The sequence below is a fragment of the Tachypleus tridentatus genome, chromosome 13 (genome assembly GCF_004210375.1).
Source record: "Tachypleus tridentatus isolate NWPU-2018 chromosome 13, ASM421037v1, whole genome shotgun sequence".
In the NCBI taxonomy this organism is placed as follows: Eukaryota; Metazoa; Arthropoda; class Merostomata; order Xiphosura; family Limulidae; genus Tachypleus; species Tachypleus tridentatus.
This window is the reverse complement of record NC_134837.1, coordinates 260,910,224-260,920,449: the sequence shown is the minus strand read 5'-3', so window position 1 is coordinate 260,920,449 and position 10,226 is coordinate 260,910,224. Positions and strand designations below refer to the sequence as shown.

At 33.3% G+C, this 10,226-nt stretch overlaps 1 protein-coding gene across 3 annotated transcripts; it reads left to right on the top strand.

Moving 5' to 3' along the window:
* The first annotated feature begins 252 nt into the window (after positions 1-252).
* On the top strand, positions 253-6,327 carry LOC143240710 (histone H3.3A). Of its 3 annotated transcripts, none has more exons than XM_076483610.1 (3): positions 253-392; positions 3,629-3,921; positions 4,725-6,327. In XM_076483610.1, the coding sequence occupies exons 2-3, from the start codon at positions 3,640-3,642 to the stop codon at positions 4,851-4,853; spliced, it is 411 nt and encodes a 136-aa protein (XP_076339725.1). In that variant the 5' UTR covers positions 253-392; positions 3,629-3,639; the 3' UTR covers positions 4,854-6,327. The 3 variants fall into 3 exon arrangements, with proteins under 3 accessions (XP_076339725.1, XP_076339727.1, XP_076339726.1); XM_076483612.1 differs by lacking the exon at positions 253-392 and adding an exon at positions 570-1,005; XM_076483611.1 differs by lacking the exon at positions 253-392 and adding an exon at positions 570-1,632.
* The last annotated feature ends 3,899 nt before the right edge of the window (positions 6,328-10,226 follow it).

The following is a 10,226-nucleotide window of genomic DNA, read 5'->3' as shown; positions in this document are numbered from 1 at the left end:
ATAATAAGAAATTTATCAAGATAACAAGAACTAAGAAAGCAGTTTATCAAAGTATAAGAAATAATACTAATAATTCTTCAGATTATTTTCAGAAGATCAAGATCCCTTTTATATGATAAAAACATTAACACTGAACATAAATAGAAAACATTATTTTTTTTATTTTTTGTGCACTTTCAAAATAATAATTAGTTTATAAATGGTCTTTGAGAGAGGAAAAATTTAGTTTTATATAATCACGTATGAAAAGAATAGCCATTAGAGGGACAAAGCAAACATGACGTCATTCCAAAATTTTGAAGCATAATTCCGCTTAACGTGTTAGTTGTAACTTATGTTCTCCCGCGGATTTAGAGTGAACGGTTAGAACTTGAGTTTTTGGAGAGGAAGTGGTAAGTGAAACAAATGGCTATGCTACATAATATTAATTATTTTAGGATATTAAACGCGACTGAAATTAAATATTAGTTATTATACACGTGTTTCTATCTTCTTTATTTATATTTAATATTTCGCAAGTTGCCAGTGTACATTATACGGAAATTGTACTCTGACAACTTGCTCGTTGTATAGTAAAGTGATACGCTAGTTGGACTCACAGTAGTAGTATTGCTAATTGTGTATCTTAGTCTGCAGTATTATTCTTACTCTTAGAAAACTTGTATGTCGCTAGTTTTATATTATGATCGATAATGATATTATCGGTGGGAATTATCTAATACTAGTTGTAATATTGAGTATTAACAATGAATAACAATTAGGCCTTATGGCTACTTGTTATCTGATATGCTATGCCTATATATAACCAGTGATTCATATGATTATGACTGGCAAATATACAGTAACTTGTGCTGGCCTTGCTTCTTTAAATTGGTATTTTTGTTATCTGAGATTTTTATATTTCTAACTTCGTTACTGTAGGTTGAGTGTAACGTGTAAGTTAAAACTTATTGTTTCAGTACAAAGAAGGATTCTGGTGGACTATTTGCAACCAATCACGATTTAGTAAGTAACGAATAGTATTTAAAATTAACTTTCATTGACCAATCGTTGTCGACCTTTAGCGCTCCAATGAAAGGACTGCTTGTAGTGACGAATAATTTGATGTCATTTCCCATTGTCATTGTGCAAATGTTTATAAATTTTAAAAGTTAAACGTGTTAACTGTTAGTGCAGGTAATCTTGAGTTGTTAATGTAGCGGTTATATTAACAACTCAAGTTATCAATATAATAAATATTATAAAGTGTGATTTAGCTATAAATTAGTTAATAAATTAGGAGTAACAATGCTAGTAGCATCGTTTACAAATATTTCATATTCTCGACATACCTTTAACGTTAATTAAGCTAGTGTTTTGTAGCGTATTTGAAGTTCCAAATTCTCCTCTGCTTATTTTATTATTATTTTGATATTTTAATAGACATTTATACAAAAGTTGTTGACAAGGGTGCCCTCATTGGTATCACTAGCGTTTTGCACTTTTCCGTTTAAAAATAGTTTTCATTAAGGTTTCTCCTGAAAATGCATTTTACAATAATAAAGAGCCTGACTGTTTATGTGCGACTTCTGTAAGTCCAAGAGGAAATAACCTAAAGACCTGAAGTTGCATGTATACTTGAGGGATCTTGAGGTTGTGCACCTGGGTATTATTTTTTAGATTTGACTAAAAAGTAATTATTTTGCCTTGTAAGGCTTAAGCTTTATAATTCTGCTTCCTTATGTGTTTTTTTTTCTAATTTTTACTTAATGAACAATAATTGGAGGTTTTCTGTCAAATGTCTGTGAAAATGAACAAAATTGTTAAAAATATGCCAGAGACTGGGGAAAATGGACATATTTTACCAAGAATAAACAAAATTAAATTGGGTAAGGGGCCAAAAGTTTCTTAGACAGTTAAAGGCAAATGGAAGGGAAACAGATATCAGGATCTACACAGAACAGACCCTCAGAAAACTAGAATATGTTTAAATAAGGTCAGGAAATTATATCAAACAAAATAGTTTAAAAATTTGGTGAATGAAAAAAAAAACCAAACATAGGAAGAAAAATATAAATTGGAGAATTGAGAGATTTCAAAAAACAATAAGGAAAAAGTAAATTGGAGAAACTAAATTTAAACTATTTCATTTAAAAAGAGTTGAAGTAAGTCTGGGAAATGGTACCAGACAAATTAGTTAAAGAATTGGCACTTTATGGTAGATATAAAAACAAGGGTGATATTTGAGAGTTAAGACATTGTGAATCATGAGAGGATTTCAGAATCCTGCAGTGGAATGTGAATATTTCATATTAGTATCAAATATGAGTAAGTCCTTGTTCGTTCAGTAATACTTTGGCATAAATGCAAATCCCTAGTTAACTGTGGTTGACTTAAGATGTATTTTGCCTTTCCGTAGCACTCTGAACAATTTGGTGTCCTTCCTGTAAGGTATGAAACTCCAGAAATGGCCTGACCACTGTGTTGTATAATTATGATCTCTAGACTTGTGTTCAGTATTTCTGTAGACACGTTTTAAAATCCTGTTTACCTTACTTTGACTAATCCATCACTTCTTCCGTAACACTGCTTGGGTTACTCCTGTCAAGATTGTAATTGAGGCTGTGATAACAAAAATTCATACATTTATTGTAATGAAAGGCCATCTGTCATTTGTTCTCTCAGTTTCCAAAATTATCTCATTTTATAAATAAGCAGCACCTTCCAAAAGTGTAATATTTTTTTTAGAAGTTCTGGCTTAATTTGGTATTTTTTGGTACATTTCAGTTAAAGTTTAATTTTTAGAATATAGCATTATAGGCCTATTTAGTTATAGATCATTAACTGTACATCTACTAATACATATATTCAACCTCACACACTAAACAAATGTATCCAAAATTAGAATGTTGTGTGAAAAAGTATAGTAGGTCTAGTCTGAGTGGTTTGATACCGAGAAGTGGATTTTTATTTATTTTTTGACACGTTATAAAGTAAAATATTGTATTTTCTTTGTTGCATTTCATACATTGATGTGAATACAGTGTGAAATTCATAAAAATATAACTTGCACTAAAGCAAATTGAACATATGTACATATTTACCTTTTGAAAGTTTCATATTTGATCGATGGGTAAAGAGAAGCTGGCTTATCCTGTTATCTAGTACTCGTGTATAAAATAAATATTTTCCATAAGGACTTATTTATCTTTACCAATGAAAGAAAAACAAAAACATAATCCACAAGGAAGCCCTGACTAAAAACAGGTTTATAATTTATTTTCAAAAATTAAACCCAAGATGTTTTTTCATCAGTTGTAATGAATTAAAGTTCTGGCCTGCATGAGAGATTTTGAAGTTTCTTACATCTCTAATGTTGAATAATATAGAATGACAGATGAATTTTGTGAAATTAACATTTTTTGGTATTTTCTCTTAATTGTCCACAATTATTTAAATACCTAGATATTTCTAGATTTTTCTGTTTTTAACCACAGTTTTCTACCTTATTTGTACCTTCATGTTAGTGCAAGAATGATTTTTGATATAGTTGGTTTATTTTCCTTCAAATGTATTTTAAAGGATTTCCATGCATATGTGAAATTTAAAAACCATTTATCATAACTTTCTTTTATTATTATTTTTTAAGATTTGTAAAACATGGCTCGTACAAAGCAGACAGCTCGTAAATCTACTGGTGGTAAAGCTCCCCGTAAACAACTGGCCACCAAAGCAGCCCGCAAAAGTGCACCATCAACTGGTGGAGTTAAAAAACCCCACCGTTACAGGCCAGGAACCGTTGCTTTGCGTGAAATAAGACGTTACCAGAAATCTACAGAGTTATTGATCAGGAAGCTGCCATTCCAACGACTCGTTAGAGAAATCGCTCAAGATTTTAAAACTGACTTGAGGTTTCAGAGTGCTGCCATAGGTGCATTACAGGTAACTTTTTACTACATTATATTCTAAACGGATGTCAGATGACGCGAGAGATCTGAAAAGTGCAAAAAAATAGATGGTACATTTAATGTGTGAACTGTTAATTTTGATTGTTTGACAGATAACGTTAAGTTCGTGGTAAATGTCTAGAATTTTCTAGTGGAAGTATATTCTGTGGGTTTTTTAAAACAAAATGGATTATGCACTTCTGTTTTGAAAGAAAAAAATGAGCTATAATTCATTTAGAAAATTAAAGGATGAAATACGTTGGTGGCCAAACAGTTTTATTCTGAAGTTGAAAAGAGTGTACAAATCTGAGGAAAGGTGCACTCTTAACACTAAAAATTAGTTAATGTGTATTCAATAAAAGTTTTAATTCTATAAAATGTACTTAAAATTGGGTTTAGGCTGATTTGAGTGTGTGCCAAGTTAAATCTTTAGTGTTTGTGAACATTTCAGAACATTACATGTCACTAGTGGCTCTAGGAAAATAAGAATACTACTTTTGAACAAAACAGTGTTAACTCTGCTTAAATGATTTTTATTATTTACGAGCCAGTTGTAGTTTCTGAACCTTAGTTGCTGTGGTATTAGTTAAGCCTAACTCATCTGTATCAAAGATGAGTTAGGCTTAAGTATTTTGCATGTGACCATTTCAAGTTTAATTTCTCTGACAAAGTCCATTGTGTTAGGGTTTTCAAGTGCATATTCCCAGTTTTGGTATTATTATTGTGTGTTTTTGTGTATGTATGTACAGAATAACATTTGTGTTTGAAGATTATCTCACTATTTGTGTTCTCTATTAGGAAGCCAGTGAAGCGTACCTTGTAGGATTATTTGAAGATACCAATCTGTGTGCTATTCATGCAAAACGGGTAACCATCATGCCCAAGGATATCCAGTTGGCAAGAAGAATCCGTGGAGAGCGTGCATAAGTGTTTGGTCTATCATGTTGACAAAACTACTACTTGCTAATAACTTGAACATACTAGCTGACCTTTGATTTTATGTAATGTTGATACCAAATCATTTTGTACAATGTGACTTGTTTGAGTTGCCATGTCAGAAAAACTATTGTATCATGTCATTGTCTTAACCTTTGTGAAGTGTTGTCATTTGAAACTTTTGTATTAGTTTGTTGTAAACTCATGCCTTCTTATGTTTCTTAAGGAGAAAATGTTGATCATAGGGTTGTATATTCTCTAATATGTTGTATGATATGTGAGAGTACCTGTGTAATTTCCTTTGAACTTTGACCATCACTACTAATGCAGTGTTTGATATTAGTCATTATTGATTTTACAATTCAATTTGTATCTTAACTTTACTGAATGAAAGTGGTGTTTTCATTTCACTGCCAGATGTTTGCTTCTCTCTATATTATTCAACAGGACAATTACTGACATAGTAAAATTAAGATCTGTTGAGACTATATGTGTAAAAAAGATACTCAAATTATCGTATTGCACATCATAAATAAATGTTCCGTGTAATGTTTCTGTTTTATCACATCTCGTTTATCATGTTCCTTCTCCTTTTCAATATGTGTATCAGTAAAATATCTGTATGGTGTAAACCAGTTTAACAGATAAACAGTTTTTACAGTCACTTAGAGTACTGATGTCTTCTCATGATAGTTATTAATTATTCGTACATTACTTTAATGATTTGACGATTAAGGAAAACGTATAATTACCAGTTATTGGCAGTCTAGTATACCTTGTATCTTTAGTATAAGTATTCATGTTTAGGAACTACAATGTTATTGGGTGTTTTTTTTATGCAACTGGATAACCCAAAGAACTTTATATTACCAAATTCTTATTTTCATTATATATTTACACTTTTGTTTTCAAATTTCAGAATCTGCTTGTATGTTTTTACAGATAAATATTGTGATAGGTCAGTGCTGGTTTAAGTAGGAATAACTAGAAATTCCTCAGTACTTTGGCAGTTGCCCACTATTGACCTGTTATAAAGGGAAAATTTGTCTTTGAAATCATGACAGAATTCTTGGTCTTCATGGTCTGCAACAAATTCCTTGCTGTCAGAAACATTTGAGAATATTATTAACAGTATATTTTGAAAACTGTCTTAATTTCTGTTATGATTGTTTCCCATGGGTTAGCACTAAATTTATGGAGTTGTAATTTCAAACTATACAATTTACTTTTTTGTGGACAGATCAGACATAGCCCAGTGTGTAGCTTTATGCAAAAATCTTCAACCAAATTCCTATTTTAACTTGCCTGTCAATTTGTCCTTCATTTTCTGTCTTTATACATTAATTACATTTCATCTTCCTTGTTTTTAAGAGTCATCTTCAAATAATGTATTTTGAAAAATTTAATGTATACATCACCTTCTTATACATTATCTTAATTTGGTAATAAATGTTTTTAATCTCAATTAGCCTTCTGAAAAGTAAGAAATATAATTTATTTTCTTTTTACATTAACATTTAGTAAATGTCAAGCTTTATGCAATGATCGTGCACCCTAGATGTACCACTACTTTAACTTATTAATGGTTAACCATGAAGTTTTATCATCGTTGGTTGGTAATCTGATCAGTTGGAATAGAGAAACGTTTCTATATCATCTTAAGAAACATCAAGCCAATTAAAAATATTGTCCTTGAAACATACCATAGGGATTTGATCTGTACAACAATTTTTATCTTTTCAATTCCAATAAGCTGCATCCCCCAATAAGATACAGCATAATAACCTGGCTTGGCTTTGCTATAGACAAAATACCACCATTAAATAGCATGTCTTAAAATTTCAAAATAATTTTTATTCCACATATATAAAAGTTTCACTTATTCCCATGGTGTAATAATGTGTTTCACCTGGAGCTCTGAACGTGTCCATTATGTTCTTAATAGCCCTAAGAGTAGGATAATGTGTTCCTGTGTTGACCACTCTTTTCTTTAAATCTGAAGTACTTTGACATATTTCGGGTCTCTGAGGCTCATTGATATTTGTTAGAGCTTAATACACTCAAACTCTGGTTTAGATACCCACAGTGGATAGAGCACAGGTACGCCATTGTGTAGATTAATGCTAAGTGAGAAGTTATGCTTTACATCTGTTCTTTGCCCCAGTTATTCTAAATATACTGACACTATCGATGTATTGTAATTATTGGATTAGACATAACCCAGTGCATGCTTATAGTAAATTCCATGAACTATAAATTTCATCCATTTAGACACGTTATTGATTTTAAGAAATTTTAGGATTTCTGTTGTAAATATTTAAGTAGACTTAAGTTCAAATTCTGATTATTCTAAATTGCTTTAATGTTTTACCTCAGGTGCATCATTAATATTAGAGAAACACTTCTACGTAACTTGAAGACACTGGTAGTTGTCTTACTGCGTTCTATTTGTTCAATAATTTTTTACATAAGCTAGCAATATGGGTGTCGTCAAAGGATAGGATTTTAACTTTTTCGACCCCCCTTTTTTTTTTAACTTAAGTGTATTTTTGTAATCACGGAAGATTAGATCTAATGATACAAAAACTGTCAAACAAAACGTTACAATATTGTATTGGTAACCTTCATTTTCTAAAATATACTACATGGCCAAAAGTATGTGGACACCCTGACCATCAAACCCATACTGTTTGTTGAACATCTCATTCTAAAACCATTGGCATTAATATGGAGTTTGTCCCTCCTTTGCTGTTATAACGGGCTGGAAAGTCTTTTCACTAGATTTTGGAACATGGTTGTGGGGATTCGCTCCTGTTCAGCCCCAAGAGCATTAGCGAGGTCGGGGCTCTGTGCAGGCCAGTCAAGTTCTTCCATGACAACCTTGACAAGCCATGCTGAAATGAAAAAGGCCTTCCCCAAACCGTTGCTGCAAAGTTGGAAACACAGTTCTCTAGAATGCCATTGTATGCTGTAGGATTAAGATTTCTTTTCACTGGAACTAAAGAGCCTAGTCTAAACTATGAAAAAAAGCTCCAGACCATTATTTCTTCTCCAACAAAACTTTACAGTAGGCACTATACATTCAGGTAGGTAGTGTTCTCCTGACATCCGCCAACTCTAGATTCGCCCGTCAGACTGTCAGATAGTGAAGCGTGATTCATCACTCAAGAGATCAAGTTTCCATTGCTTCAGAGACCAATGACGTGTACTTTACACCACTCCAGCCGACGTATGGTAAATGTCAGGCGTGTGTGCGGCTGCTCGGCCATGGAGCTCCATACGAACAGTTCTTGTACTGACGTTGCTTCCAGAGGCAGTTTGAAACTCGGTAGTGAGTGTAATGACTGTGGACAGGCGATTTTTACGCGCTTCAGCACTCGGCGGTCCCGTTCTGTGAGTTTGTGTGGCTAAGCTATTGCTCCGAGACGTTTCCACTTTACAATAACAGCGCTTACAGTCGACCGCGGCAACTCTAACAGGGCAGAAATTTGTCAAATTGATTTGACATATTATGACAGCACCACACTGAAAGTCAGAGCTCTTTAGTGCGACCCATTCTACTGCCAATGTTTGTCTATGGAGATTGCATGGCTGTATGCTTGATTTTATACACCTGTTAGCAATGGGTGTGGCTGAAATAGCCACATACATCTGGCCATATAGTGTATTTATTCAATCTAACATGAATTATTTCTTTCTCAGACTCCTGTGGTGAATGTGTTGTGGAGAGTAGAATCGACTCCAACCCTTTAAAAAAAAGTCGACTTCCCATCTTAGCCTATATCTCTTGTTACAATATTAGTTTATTTGTGTCCTTGCAATTTGTACACTTTGCAAAATGTAAGCAGTGCTTTATCGAGTTAAAAAACCAGCTGTCAAATATTATATACTATACAAACTAGTTGTCGAAAATGTAACTACTTGTACTTATTTGAAAGGGTTCGAGAGAATAGAAAGTACATGCTTATAAATTTCGTGAAGACGTCATCCACTACGTGTTGATGGCGTGCAGAGAAATTTAACCTTTCAGTGTCACGAGGACTGCTAGCAACTAAAGTTAACCATTGCACTACGTTATATGAGTTATAATAACACTCAAGTATGGATTTAGTGTTAGTAGGTGATTATAATGTTACCAGATATTAAACACGATTTATAGAGCATGACAAGTTAATGTTTACAGTATTAACGTGTTCTTTTGTTGAGTGGGTTTTTGTGCATTATCTGAGGAAAGTTTAGTCTGTAACAAGCAAAAGTACCCGTCATCAGTGACGGGCGAAACTTAATTGTCGATTTAAGTTATTTCATGGACTTTTAGGAGGTTAACTCTTACATTTTGTGTTTCACACAGAACCATAGCTCTGAGTTACTTATACTGCCCACCGTGAAAATTAATTGTTGAACTCTGACCGCAGGGGTCGCAGTATACGTAAGATAAATTAGTGTTTTTTTTTTCTATAATGTGTCTACAAGTCAGACGTACTTGAGTTAACACTGATTGTCGGCCAAGTTCATAAATGAACATCTCATTAATGGTACCTCTGCTTAACTTAGTAATATAGAACGTCTATGGCCAAACGATTAATATATTAAACATGCACGGTAACTACACTGATATGAATTACTCAACACATATTTGACTGAATTTACACACACTACTGAATAACTTCATGTTCCTATTTACAACAAAAGTACCACGTCTACATTGTTGTTTTCCATATTTACATCGTCGTCTGTATTAGCAGGGCCACGTCGGTTAAGGCGTTCGAGGGTTGCGGGTTCGAATCCCCGTCATATCAAACATGTTCAGCCTTGGGGGCGTTATAATGTTACGGTCAATCCCACTATTCGTTGATAAAAGAGTTGGCAGTGAGTGGTGATGACTAACTGCCTTTCCTTTAGTCTTACACTGCTAAATTAGGGACGGATAGAGCAGATAGCCCTCGTATAGCTTTGCGCGAAATTAAAAACAAATGCACCCTAGTGGCACAGGGGTATGTTTACGGACTTGCAACGCTAGAAACCGTTTTTCGATACACGTGGTGGACAGAGAAAAAATAAGATACAGCCGACTTTAATACAAGTATTGTAACATTCTTTTGATGGGCGTATTGTTTTAAATTATTTAGCATAAATAATTCGTAGTCCAGTCCACGTAACGATATAAAATAAGTTTGTTGTTGTAAGTTCACAACTGGTGTTCGAACGGATATACCTCACTAATGAGAGTGGCACCACACTCATTTTAATGTAAAGTAACTTGTACAATATCAAGGCTAACTAATCAAGTAAGTGAATGTGATAAAGTAACACTGACCCCAGTATTTAACTGAAATTAAACACTAAACTGACCGAAGGAATACT